The following is a 14,008-nucleotide window of genomic DNA, read 5'->3' as shown; positions in this document are numbered from 1 at the left end:
CCAGATGAAAAGAAAAAAAGGGAAGGTAAGTTCTGTTCAGGCATTACAAACCACATTCCCTTCTAGCCTTGAAGATGTTACCTACTTGGGTAATGAAACATCTGCAAGAAAGCAACCAAGCTCAGAGAGCACCAAGGACTCCACATTCCAAAAATATTAAAATTCACCAGACACTAAAACCCACTAGGTAACCTAGCTTTTTGGCAGCAAAATCTGCAGTCCTTTACATCTCTAATCCATTTGCTTGTTTTCAGCAGCATATTCTATATTCTAAATATATACTATATGTGCATTTATTTCCACTAGTAATGAAATGCTGTTTTTTAAAGTAATAGATAGTACATAACTCAAAACAAATATTGCGGCTAGTAAGTAAGTAGTTTTAAAAAAGCAAACAATTTCACATATTGTTTTTTTGCTAAGACTTATTTTCAATTTTTGTAATGTTTAGATATCTACCTCCAGTGGCAATTTCTACTTCTGCAGAATCTCTTTCCAAACTTCCAGCACTACTGACTATATTCATTAAATGAATAGCAGTCCACGCAAAAGGCATGCGATATTTGCCAAGTCTTTGGCAAAATTGTTCTGATTGGCTTTTCAGTTTGTCTAGTTTTTCCTTGTTCTGCAAAAATAAAAACAAGCAAATAAACCTGTTCACACAACTGAAATATTTCTAAAACATTAATAGTTCTCTGCTAATTATAACATGTCAGTTCATGTTTAAAAGCTGAAACTTGGCATATTTCTAAGAATTATTTTTAATATACTGTTGGAAATAAGGATTTGTTTAATTGAAGCATTTGATTGTATATATTCCTCACATGAATTAAAGATTTTTTCCTAATATTATGTTAAGTAATGCAATTAACCTTTAAATGTGGTTTAAATATGCATGGTCAAATGAAAGGACTTGCCTCTAGTTGAAAGTGAAAATCACAGAATTTACAATTAAGTCACTAATAGAACCCAAAAGAATTCTCACAATATATCTCTAAACAATTACAAGTTACACTGTATTTACAAGAGGAAATATCTGTTGCAACCAAACAAAAGGAGACTGATGCAAGATTATAAAAAAGCAGCTCAAACAGAGCTATTATTTATTCAGAATTCTTTCTAGATTTATGCCAATACCTCTAAAGTATTAACAATATTTTATAGTTAAATATGGGTAGTCCTCGATTTAAAACCATTCAGTTAGTGACTTTTTGAAGTTACAACAGCACTGAAAATAGTGACCTATGGCTGTTTTTCACACTTACAACCATGGGGATGCTACAGTGGTTATAAGTGTGAAATTTGGATTTGGATGCTTGGCAACTGAATCATAGTTATATCAGCTGCGGTGTCTTGGGGTCATGTGATTATCTTTTGTGACCTTTTGACAAACAAAGTCGATGGGGAAGCCATATTCACTTGAACAACCGTGATACTAACTGAACAACTGCACTTAACAACAACATTGTGGCAAGAAAAGTCATAAAATGGGACAAAACTCATTTAACAACCGTGTCACTGAGAAAAAGAAATTTTGGGCTCAATTGTGGAGGGCTTCTTCTATTTTTTTACAGAGCAGAATTTCAAACCATTATCTTGGTAGCTTTCCATTTATTATAGCACATAATTATGTTATGGGGCAACAGTAAACCACAAATTTTCATTTAAAGAGGAAGAATGGGGACATGATGCAAAGAGGCAAGAGTCAAGATACAAGATTTTGGCTTAGTCACATAGTGGCAAATCTAATTGAGCAATATGTCTAAATCCTCCCCAAAATTTACTCAAGCAAATTACTTATGAGAATGGGTTTCAGAAGCAGAACAGAATAGATAGAAACTTTAGCAACTTTGGCATCTCCAAAAGGCTAAAATACAAGGGGAATGGGAATTACTGCAAATTGCTTCATTTTGCACTATTTGTCAGTAGAATGACTTGCAATTCATGATTTGTATCTCTTATATGTGAACTGCTCCCCTTTCTTTAATGAATATAACAATCTACTGTTAAGTGCAGGGCACAATCTACTTTTGGATGAAAAATTTAAAAAGTGCTTACCTTTGCAGCATCTGCTTCTTTCATAATCATATATGGCTCAGCACATTCCCCAATGTCTCCTTGTTGTAGTACCTTTTCCAACTACTCAAAGAAAAGGAGGCAGAAAGGAGGATTGGTATGATTTAGGAAACATGTTTCGTATATACAATATGTGATTGAAGTTGAACTTTCCAATCAATTACTCAATTCTACAGTTAGGAAGAGAGATAATTTTTTTGTGACTAGTTATATAAGCCACAGTCATAAAGGTAAAAAGCAGGTGCAGTCACATCTGTACAAAGGAGAACAGGCCAATTCCTTATCTCCCAATTGCCAATTTGAAATTTCTGACTAAGAGAATAAGAAGTCCCATCTTTTTAGATTTGCTTGTTATGGACTCAAGTCTTCATCAATATGAAAATTCTCTAAAATTCCCTACTGGGAGACCAGCCTAATTATACATCTTGTTTTCATTTGTTCATTTAGCAAAGCTTATGCCCTTGCCCATTAACAGGTGTTTCTTACGTATGTAAGGCCTGGAATGATCAAGGAACACTTACAAATGTAGGGTAACCACAGGAGGAGAGGAAGGACAAAAAGCAGCATTTAGGTAGTAGCTATACATGTATAATCTGCAGGCATACTCCCTGTTGTATATAAAAATATGTCCAAGAAAGCATGTGTAATTTCCAATAATGGAACACAACATCTAAACACAGGGTCAGGGCTATCACCTGTGCCATCACTTACATTTTTTGAGAAAGGGGAAGGAATTGACCTCTGCCAAACTTCTTTCATTTCTTGATAATGCATTTTATGTTGTGTATTTTGTGGTTGTTCAGTCACTAAGTCATGTCCAACTCTTCACACATCACAGAATGTCAGGTTCCTCCCTGTCCTCCATTGTCTCATAGGGTTTGCCCAAGTTCATGTTCATTGCGTTGTTAACACTATCTAACCATCTCATACTCTGCTATCCCCTTCTTCTTTTGCCTTCCATCTTTTCCAACATGAGGGCTTTTCCAATGAATCCTCACTTCTCTTTAGGTGACCAAACTATTTGAACTTCAGCTTCAGTAGCTGTCCTTCCAAAGAACAGTCAGGATTTATTTCCTTTAAGAATGGTGTGTATATGTATGCATTCCTTTAAGAATGGTGTGTATATGTATGCATTTAGTGCTTTGTTATTTGCCTCTGCTATTTCTCTTAAAAACAATTTCTTCATCTACACCTTGTATATTTCTCCCTACCTATATAAAGAGAGATGATTACCTACGAACAATATTCAAGTCTTATGAAATTATATATTCCAGCAGACTTTTAAATGACTTTCATCTCTAATTTTTAAATACTCATATATTGGACAGCTACATTCCCAACCTTTATCATCACATAAAATATTCACTTTTTGAACAAGAGAAGAAAAATCTTACCTTTATTACCAGAAAGACATCTTGGGAAGGGTATGTAATAGAAAAGATGGCTGAACGAGCCAAAGTGGTTATGGCCGCAGGGGGAACATGAGGTCGCAGCATGCTTTTCATTTGTTCGGAGTTTAAATCAAAGAAAAAGTTCTCTGAAATCTAAAACAAGAAGCTAGCTAATTACAGGTTATTAACTAGTCATACAGACAAATAAATAAATATTCTTCACCAAATACAGAATTTTAAAATTTCATACCAGTTCATAATATAGCTACTCTTATAACCACTAGAGATAACTTAAGATACTTTTTATATTTTAACATAGTTTTATGCCATTTAGGACTGCACAAGGCTCAGATTAGGAGGGCAAAATGTGATTTGGAATGTGCATATGTATGCATACCTGTCAAGCACACTTTAAACCAAGCATGGATTAATTGAGGCTGGGCAAACATGGTCTTTTGGATTAAAGCTATAATTGTGTCTGAACACCTGCTGTTCATACATTTGCTAGAGTCACTTGTGACACAGTTTGGCCTACAGTACAGTGACTTTTCTGTTATTCCTCAAATGGACTGCCTTTCCATTTTGAATTTGTTGATGTAATTCTTATATCACAATGGTAAACAAAATAAAGGCAACATTACAAGTGCTGAGCATAGAAGCACTAATATCTCATATAGTATACTGCATTCAAGTTCCATCCGGAGCAAGAAAGCCTCAACTCACCTTCTTCTTTTCTTTAACATCGTATAATGCCAAACTTGCAAAAATGGGCTCTATTTCAATTTCAAATCTTCCGAGAAAAGAAAAAGATTAATTACAACCATCATTACACACAACCACCTTCATTTCACTTCAACTATATGTACTCCACAGGCACACAGAGAGATATTTAATTAGGATTATGACTGACTACAATGATTCTATTCTATGACTTTAAGAATCTAACACTAATAAGCATTGCTTAAGCCAGGGGTCCCCAATCCCCAGTCCAGGGACCAGCACTGGGCCACGGCATGACAGAAACTGAGCCGCACAAACAAGTGAAGCCCCATCCACGGGATGCAGTCAACAAGTAAAACCAGGCCCCCGCTGGTGCATGGAAAAATCTCTCTCCATGGAACCAGTCCCTGGTGCCCAAAAGGTTGGGGGCCATTGGTTTAAGCATTCAAGTACCTCAAGTTATTTCACCAAGATGCATACAATAGCAACCAAATAAAAGCTTTGAGCACAACTGCAAGGATAGTAAGATATTATAATACAGGTATTAAAAAATCAAGTCTCTCTGAATGCTGTTTTATATACATAAAGTTACCTCAATATGTCAACTCAATAAAAAGAATGAGGTGTGCAAGGGCAAAATATTCCACTGGTTGTGCAACTGCACATTTTTCCACACTGTTTTTAACATTGGATTCAACCAACTTCTACATACTTCATTTAATCTCAGCTAAAAGGCTGAGAAAGAATAGATCTTTCATATTGTATTTTCTGTTATCTATGATTAGAGCCTGTATATTTTAGTTTGTTTTTTATATGGTTGAATTACTAACAAATTAATAAACTTTCTATCCATTTATATAATCCTAACACAGGCTAAGGGACGCGGTGGCTCAGGCTAAGACACTGAGCTTGTTGATCAGAAGGTTGGCAGTTCAGCGATTCGAATCCCTAGAGCCACGTAACAGACTGAGCTTCCATTACTTGTCCCAGCTTCTGCCAACCTAGCTGTTCCAAAGCACGTAAAAAATGAAAGTAGAAAAATAGGGATCACTTTGATGGGAAGGTAACAGTGCTCCATGCACCTTCAGCATTAGTCATGCCAGCCACATGACCACGGAGATGTCTTTGGACAGAGATGGCTCCTCGACTTAGAAATGGAGATGAACACCGTCCCTAGAGCCAGAAACAACTATGCGGGGGGAACCTTTACATTTACCTAACACAGCCTATAAATGTTACAAACATAAATGACTGATCTCTATAAATTCCAAAAACATTTTCACATGTACAAAACCAAAGCTTCATCTTCTGAAGTTTCAAAAAAAGCATAATAATTTGCCTACCCAAGTTGGCATAGAAAGGTTCTACTGTAAAGATTTTTGACCAAAACAAAAAGTAAAGCTTTTTGATATTGTTACTTTTGTGTAGATAGTATAAACTGTGTGCTTGCATATAGCCATCTTCTTCAGAAATACTTTTAACTAAGGATTAAACTAAGTGGAACTGAAGCCCTTCTCTGATTTCTACAAAATAAACCAGGAATCATTAAAAAAATGGTTTGCAATTATAACTTGGAAAAATAACAAGGCTCCACAGCTCAGGACATCATGTTAAAATTTAATTTTTTTATTAACGTGGTGATTTTGTTCAACACTCATATAGCATGCCCAGGCCCATACTGAGAAAAACATATGATCAATATAACTGCAATTGGCATCATTTCCCCATATATTTAATAATTTCTCCCTTTAGCCATGATAAAGCTCAATGGCAGTTATTGAAACTGGGCGGGAGGGGGGCAACATTTGTGACCCAAGAAACTCAGAGGAGGAAACTGAGCACTTGTAGAAGGAACAAAGGCATCTATTTCAGCACACAGCTCAGTCGCAACATGAGAATACCCTACTGTTCTAAATTACTAGCAGTGTTTTAAGCCTTTGTTTTCTTGAATATTTTCTTTCTTATTTCCTGATTCTATTTATCCTACAGTCCACTTAACAGAGATGAAAAGCGCTATTGGTTTCCCAGACCATGAATCTAAGTAGATACTTGACAACAGCCGTATTCATTTACAAAACAAAACGTATTAGTGATTCTGCTCATCATCTGTGTCCCCCATTCTTGTAAATGATAAATTGAGATTTCTTCTGACTTTGCGCAACCTAACAACAATACACCAGGCTGACATATATGTTAAAAACTTCCAGACTTTCATTATCTGCAGAATTAATATATTTAAAGTGGAAGTTCCCCAGCTATCCACACATTTAGCAAAATAGATTTATAGATTTTTCTCTTTGCATTTGTACTGGGCTGACGGAGTCAATTTTGAAGTTTTTATTCTTGGCACACAGAGCTCCAACCTAGTGGATCTCGGCCTTCCATATCTTAACTCCCATCATTCAGTCCACCAAAGCACAAGTCTCCTTTTGGGAAACTTGACAAAGTTCTGACTGCTTCTGAACATCCGTACAAAATACTCAGGATCTCTTTATGTTAAATATCCTTTCTGGGATCTAACAGAAATACTGTATATACTCAAGTATAAGCCTAGTTTTTCAGCCCACTTTTTGAGCTGAAAAAGCCGCCTCGGCTTATACTCGAGTCAGTGAAAAATTTGCCCGAAATGGAGGAGAAAAAGGGGCGGGGCCATGCCGCTGGGTGACGCTCGTGAATGGCCCAGCGCCCCTGAGTTTCCCCTCCCTCTGTGTCAGTTTGCCACGCAGCGTGCACCGCACCATCCCCCCTCCTCACGTTCTAATGTAATGCAGGGCTATCTTACGACTCCCCTTCCTCCCCCTCCTGCCGCTCTGCAACGATGTCCCACCTCCTCCTTGTTATGGCAAGCAGCCACATAGCGATGTCCCACCTCCTCTGGTACAGTGATCCAATGATAGGAATCACTGTGCCGTGTGTCATAGGAGGTGGGACATCATCATCACAGCGGGACATCAGCATCATGAGGTGAGTGAAGTATTTCATTGAATACACCGGTATTGTGTGATAATAATTTGTTATGCAGAGCAAATTTTTACAATGGCTACTGTATATTTAATGGGCACAGGCAGGCTGTATATGTTATTCAATGGGCAATGGCATTATTGGTATCTATTTTTATTTTTGAAATTTATCGGTAGCTGCTGCATTTCCCACCCTAGGCTTATACTCAAGTCAATAACTTTTCCAGTTTTTTGTGGTAAAATTAGGTGCCTCGGCTTATATTCGGGTCGGCCTATACTCGAGTATATACGGTAGTGCTCAGTAAAGGGCCTATTGATATACTACTTTGTTGCATGTGTACGACTTTATGTTGTAGGGTCTTATGGAACACTGTAACAGAAAAATGCTCAGAATTAGCTGAATTAATGCCAGGACTTTTGTTTCCCTCTAGAATGGGGTGGGCAACTCTGGCCCCTTTATGACTTGTGGCCTTAAACTCCCAGCTGACTCAGGAATTCTTGGAGTTGAAGTCCACAGCTCGTAAAGGGGGCAGAGATGTGCAACCCTGCACTAGGAGTTACGGTAAGTCCCACTTACATCTCAGTTTCAAAAGCTCTAGTAACTGGCGCTCCGACAAGAAATGTTGACAGAACTAAGGACAGACAAGATGAATAAAGTCATGTGGAAAATCAGTTTTGTGCTTTATTTCTCTAAGGGAATAGCAGTAAAATTTTTACCTCCTGTTATTAGAGAAGAGTTATAGGCAATGAACCAACTACAGGTAACCCTCTATTCTGGAGCTCCACTTCATTAAACTTGTTTAACAAGTTTCCTGGCTCCCCTGCAAATGCTTTGCTGGCTGCCTCAAGGTTTAAAGAGATCTTGGATTTCTGAGCCTCGGTTTGCCTTAAAGTGGTGCCTTTTAGAAGCAATGGATTGCAACTTGCAGAATTCCCAACCAGCATGGAAATTAGTGTTGTTGCATGAGTATTAGGTTAGCTCATGTTTAATCCATTGGGTCACTATTGTATTGGAGAAGGTGTTCTACCCCAACCAGCAAATTCTATGCATTAGTTACATATTCTAGGATTCTGTTCACTATTCCTAATCTCTTTCTTGGGTTTTTTCCTTATTTTTATTCATTTAATTTGTATCCTGCCTTTATTATTTTTACAAATAACTCAAGGTGGCGAATATACCCAACACACCTTCCTCCTCCTATTTTCTCCACAACAACCATCCTGTGAGGTGGGTTGGACTGAGAGAGAGTGATTGGACCAAAATCACTAAGCTGGCTTTCCTAGCTAAGGTGAGACAATTTGAACTCATGGCCTCCAGCTTTCTAGCCTGGTGCCTTCACCACTAGGCCAAAAAACTGAATCTTCATTGCACGGTTTGAGTTTAACGTTATGGGAAAATAATGTTGTTGAATTTTAAATTGCTGTTTTTTATTTTATTTTTGTATCCCCTCCCCTTTTTATTGTTAGCCACCCTGAGTCTCTCGGGAATAGGGCAGCATACAAACCAAATAAAAATAAAATGAAATGAAAATGAAATGAAAGTTCTCTTTTTCTATTTTCTCCGCGCATGGCATTATAAATCTCCATCTTGTATTCTTACATTCCATCAAATTAAAAAGCCTTTATATTTCAGTTTACATTTTATTCAGAAGAAATTTACCTCAGCTACTCTTTTTTGGGAAGAGGCGGGAAGAGATAGAAGTAATTTGCAACTAAGGGGCATATTATTCATAGTTGTGAATATGAAACATTCAGACAGGTCATTCGCTTCAGCTACACTCAATTGCTATTTAATAGTGCCTCCACTATTTAAATGCTATTTGGAGAATGTGGAAATCGTATGTTTGTGGGAAAACACTGGAGTTGGCAACCTTAGTTTGACAAGATAAGTATTATGTACATGTATGTGTGTGTCTGTGTATATGTGTGTCCATGTGACTGTCCTTTCTCCCCTCCCGACTCTGCAATTATCTTAAATTCCGAATCACTTCTGATAGAGAAGAAAATACAACAGCATTTCCAAAAATGAAAAATCAAACTGGCTAAGTTAATACTTACTTTAGAGACAAACACTTGACAAGAAGCCTTTGACCAAAGTGTTCTTTGGGGATTTCTGGAATGCCAAGCCTTTCTATGGGCTCCTCCTAAAATTGGGTGCAAACCCAGTAAGGAAGGAATGCATTAAAAATTGATCAACTGCTAGCAACTAAAAACTAATAGTACATAGAAGGGCTTAATTTCGGATTACAGCTCGGAGGACTGTAAATGTAGATCTGCCCGTCTATGGAAATTCTCACTTATCCAGGTCATGATTGTCCCAAAGGTGTTTTTTCAAAAGGCAACTGGACTTTGTTTTTCCTTGGAGACATTTTGCTTCTAATCCAAGAAGCTTCTTCAGTTCTCTGTAGATCTGCCTATGTATACAAGGCAATCTGGCTTAACCTTAATGAAAGCCTTCACGCTGTGAAAGTACCACTATCTGTCTCCTTAAGCCAAACAGGAATGTCATTCCCCCACTACCACCACCACCATCTTTGGGTCTTCTCTGCATCATGCACACAGAAGGTAGCAGAGAAGTTGGCATGAGTGGAGCACCACTGGAAAATCCTGCTCCGGGTACTTTTCATGCCAGATGAAATTGCAGAGGAGGAAAGTGAAGCAGTATGATTAAAGCAACATGGCTGCTTCACCTCTCTGCCAAGCAAGAGTTGCTTTGCTCTACTTAGGACCTTCAATAGGAACATGGTCAACCTAAAAACCTTTAAAAGTGCCCTGGGAAGCAATATCTAAAAGGATTATATTTTCATTACTGTTTCTTCAAGCAAAATTGGTAATAATCCCATAAAACAAATCAAGATGGTATGTGGCTAAACACTTGTTCTTTTATACTTGGCAAAGGTTGCTGATTATTGGCCAAGAACTACCACACCAAAACCTGCATTGTGATGGAATGTGGTTGAACAAGCAAACATTAGCATTTGTTTTAGAGCACAGGTCAGAGCTTCAGGGCTGTGGAAGAGGGGAAAGGAACATATGGGCAATTCACACTATAGGACTATGTTTGTCAACTTAGAAATAACTCCATCTGACTTATTTATAGAGAATTTATTCTCAGACAGGAAAAGTCATATTAATATCTTTATATGACATCTTTCCCTTGGGTAGATTTTTAATTATTATTATTTTTTTAGTTATTTATGAAATTCACAGCTGTGCATATATCTACTAGTAAAAAGCAAACGCTTAGTATCTGTTCTGTCCCAAGCCTCTAATATATACTGATGCAGACTTGGCTATCTGCCACAACTAAGGAGGAAAATAAGCAACCCCTTGGCTAGGAGCCCAGAAAATTATCTCTATGAAAACAAGGCTTGAACCCACGAAATTCTTTCACTACGCTTGGATTAGTAAACTGTTGTTTCCTGCAAAATTTCCCTCCTGTCACCTCACCTATAAGCTCTCTGGGAGGGGCCAATCAGTAGCCACCTGTTCCTATTTCCTTCTGTGAGCCTTTTCCCAAAGCTGCTCCCTCCTCCTCTCAGCCCTACGCATACGTATGTCAGGGACAGCCTCCCTCTGTTCTTCCTCACTGCTTCCTGACTCAGACGCCATCTGGTGGCCAACAGGCCTCTCTAGTCCCTGCTCTGACTCCAAACACCCCCCAGTCTTCCTCAGCTGCCAGGGCAGTCCCATAGTGTTCATTGCTGTCAGATTCCAGTAACAGCTCAGCCAGCCGCTGGGACCACAACACTATCTTTCTACGAAAATGCCAAACATATAAACAGGAATTGTGTCCATAGCATGAACTAGTATGAATCAGGGTGGATAAAAATCGATGATTTCTTTTAGGAAAAAAAAAACATTTTTTAAAATTTCAATCAATTTTTTTGATTTAAATCATTTTTTTAATTACATTTATTTTAATAAAATGCTTTTGGAGTAAAAATCTATCTAAAGATGGTTTTCTATTTAAGATACATTAATAATTTAGTTTATTCAGTATGAAATGGAGCTTAGTTATGTAGCATGAGGCTGTATATTCTGCAATATTGGGCCTGTCATTGAGTCAACAGCGGGTCAGAGGAGGAGCTGCTGCAGGACACAGATGATAGTTGCTCTTTAAAAATTATAGCAATAGCACTTAAGACTTATATACCACTTCATAGTGCTTTTACAGTCCTCTCTAATCAGTTTATAAAGTTAACATATTGCCCCCAACAATCTGGGTCTCATTTTACCCACCTCAGAAGGATGGAAGGCTGAGTCAACCTTGAGCCGGTGAAATCTGAACTGTCGAACTACAGCTAGCAATCAGCTGAAATAGACTGCAGTACTGCACTCTAACCACTGTGCCACCTTGGCTCACCTTAAATTATGATTTAAATCGAATTAATTTAAATCAAGCCTTTTTACTAGAGACTTAAATCATGATTTATATCGTGATTTAAATCAACTTGATTTAAATCAAATCCACCCTGGTATGAATTAACACAAAATATTTTTTCACTTAGTTTAGTTTAGTTTATTAGTTATTATTTATTTGTTTGTTTTATTGTTTTAATTTATTGGCTGTCCATCTTACAATAGGGTAACCCTGGGTGGTTTACAGTCATAAAAATATGTCTATACATATAGAATTAAAACATAAATTAAAGCCAAACATCAAGTATCCAAACCAGTACCTCGTCAGGTGCTGGATGCAAGGCAAAAAGCTCCTTGTGTCTGTTGGATTTCCTTTGTTCATCATTTTGGTGATCAATTTCTTCATTTGGGGTCCGATCCAGAAGATTAGAGAGCAAAGCATCGGGAAGGGAATTTTTCAAGTCAAAAATACTGCAGGCCCAGCTACCTCGTGGAGTATCATCTATTGACATGGACCGTCTTTTCAGATCATCCTAATGATAAATCAAATAGAAGAGAATGTATATGAATATTGAATTCTTGAGTTCTTGGTGCTCTCTGAGCTTGGTTGTCCTTTACAAGAAAATGACCAAATTCAGAAAGAACCACAAATCCAACACAATTTGTAAAGGAATCACAGCCATAAAAACCATAGCAAATAATTTTAATGAAGTAAACCGAGCAATATTACTTGTTCATCCTGGTAACTGTTGCCATCTGGAGCTTCATCAGACTCAAACATCTGTTTGGGCAAGCCCTTTTGCCTTTCTTTTTGCTTGTCCAAGGTGTTGGGATTGAATCCTGTCCCCAGTTTGTGATACCTATTCAAAAGCAAAGAAAAGCAAATTAAATTGCAGCTCTGCCTCGCTTCAAAAAGTAAAAAAAACGCCCAAGTTATTGACTCTTAAAAGCTTCAAATCATCAATCATCAAAAATAATTTTTAATAGTCAAAATAATATTCATAGTAGGATATTCTAGAAGAAGCTGTTTTGGGTCTAAGAAAGTTCAACTGTTTTCGCTAAAGTACATTTAAGAATAGCACTTAGACTTATATACCACTTCATAGTGCTGTCACAGCCTCTCTAAGCAGTTTACAGAGTCAGCATATTGCCCCCAACAATCTGGGTTCTCATTTTACCACCTCGGAAGGTTGAGTCAACCTTGAGCTTGGTGACATTTGAACTACCGAACTGCAGCTAACAGTCAGCTGAAGTAGCCTGCAGTATTGCACTCTAACCACTGTGCCATCTCAGTTCTATTATAATCCTCAATTTGTATAGTTCCTTTGTTCCAATAAGCAGTCACTGCTAACAAGTATAATCACATCTGTATTACATAATATATATGAATGCTCACCAATTAGTTCCAATAAATTATGATACAAAAATAAGCTGAGAGGAGGGGACAAGTAATTTATTGCAGCTTTTAGGTGTTTTTGACTGCTATAGCAATTTGATATTCTGAATTGTTTTACATTGTACATTCTGATTTTAATAGAAAGATAGCCTCTCATATTCTCTTCTACAAGCAGATGATACTTCCATCGTAATACAGAATCTAGAAGTTAATATTTCCCTTGAAATATTGGAAATATGTCCTTAAGGGTCATATCGAGTATATTCAGCTAGAGTGCAATTATCATAAAAATACAAATTTCTTCAGCACAATTCAGCTGAAGAAATAATATATGCTCATAAAAAATTCCATTTTGCTGTTTTAGTTCCAAACGCATACTTTTTACTGTTTCTTTTTTGGTTCTATTTATCTTCCTCCATCTGTCTTGGTATTTCAATGCCTAAAATTCCTTTTTTTTTTTAAAGAAAAAAAAAGAAAAAAATATCCCTAGCATCTCCATTCTAAATGCGAATGCATAAAGAACACTAAATATATTGAAGGTGAAATCAAACGCAACACCCTTAACAAGGAGAACTGTCAAATGGAATAGATAGGTTGAAAATGCCAATATATCCACATGATTAAGATTGTATTTGATCATTTTACTTTTACATTTTAAGCTCTTAAGAGTTCATTCTGGCCACTCTCTCTGGGGAACACTGAAGGTATACAATAAAAAGAATTCACATTCTATATAAAGGAGAAACAGAACTACATCCCAAATAACTCAGGACTCTTTACTGGCTATAAAGTGTTGTTAGGAAACATGTAACATGGCAACATGATCCTATACATTTATTTCTATTCTATCATGAGCCTTCATGACTACTGATCAGTAGAAATAATCTCATAACATAAAATGTAGTTCTGTATTGTACGGTTGGGGGGGGGGGGTGTACCTTGAAGTTTTCCCACAGTTCTGAATTCCTGTTCCTCTGAGCATGGTAAACATGACCATCAGGCAAGGTTTATTACTGCCAGGGTCAAAAAATCTGAAATGCCCAGTTTAGCGTATTTTTCAGAGTATACGACGCTCCAGAGCTTAAGACACATCTTAGTTTTTG

General features: G+C 37.2%; 1 protein-coding gene across 4 annotated transcripts in view; it reads right to left on the bottom strand.

The window, feature by feature from the left end:
• The window catches only part of DOCK7 (dedicator of cytokinesis 7), a 147,930-nt gene that overhangs the window by 110,934 nt on the left and 22,988 nt on the right, over positions 1–14,008 (bottom strand). For all 4 annotated transcript variants that reach the window (XM_032218873.1, XM_032218874.1, XM_032218871.1 and 1 more), the window contains exons 5-11: positions 12,240–12,369; positions 11,830–12,042; positions 9,206–9,291; positions 4,191–4,257; positions 3,471–3,620; positions 2,059–2,139; positions 460–625 (exon numbers count right to left, since the gene is read on the bottom strand). In XM_032218873.1, the coding sequence (XP_032074764.1) occupies positions 460–625; positions 2,059–2,139; positions 3,471–3,620; positions 4,191–4,257; positions 9,206–9,291; positions 11,830–12,042; positions 12,240–12,369 (893 nt within the window). The remainder of the gene's footprint in view (positions 1–459; positions 626–2,058; positions 2,140–3,470; positions 3,621–4,190; positions 4,258–9,205; positions 9,292–11,829; positions 12,043–12,239; positions 12,370–14,008) is intronic.

Source organism: Thamnophis elegans, chromosome 5 (genome assembly GCF_009769535.1).
Source record: "Thamnophis elegans isolate rThaEle1 chromosome 5, rThaEle1.pri, whole genome shotgun sequence".
Classification (NCBI taxonomy): domain Eukaryota; kingdom Metazoa; phylum Chordata; class Lepidosauria; order Squamata; family Colubridae; genus Thamnophis; species Thamnophis elegans.
The sequence above is the reverse complement of the archived record's forward strand: the minus strand, read 5'-3'. Positions and strand labels throughout refer to the sequence as shown.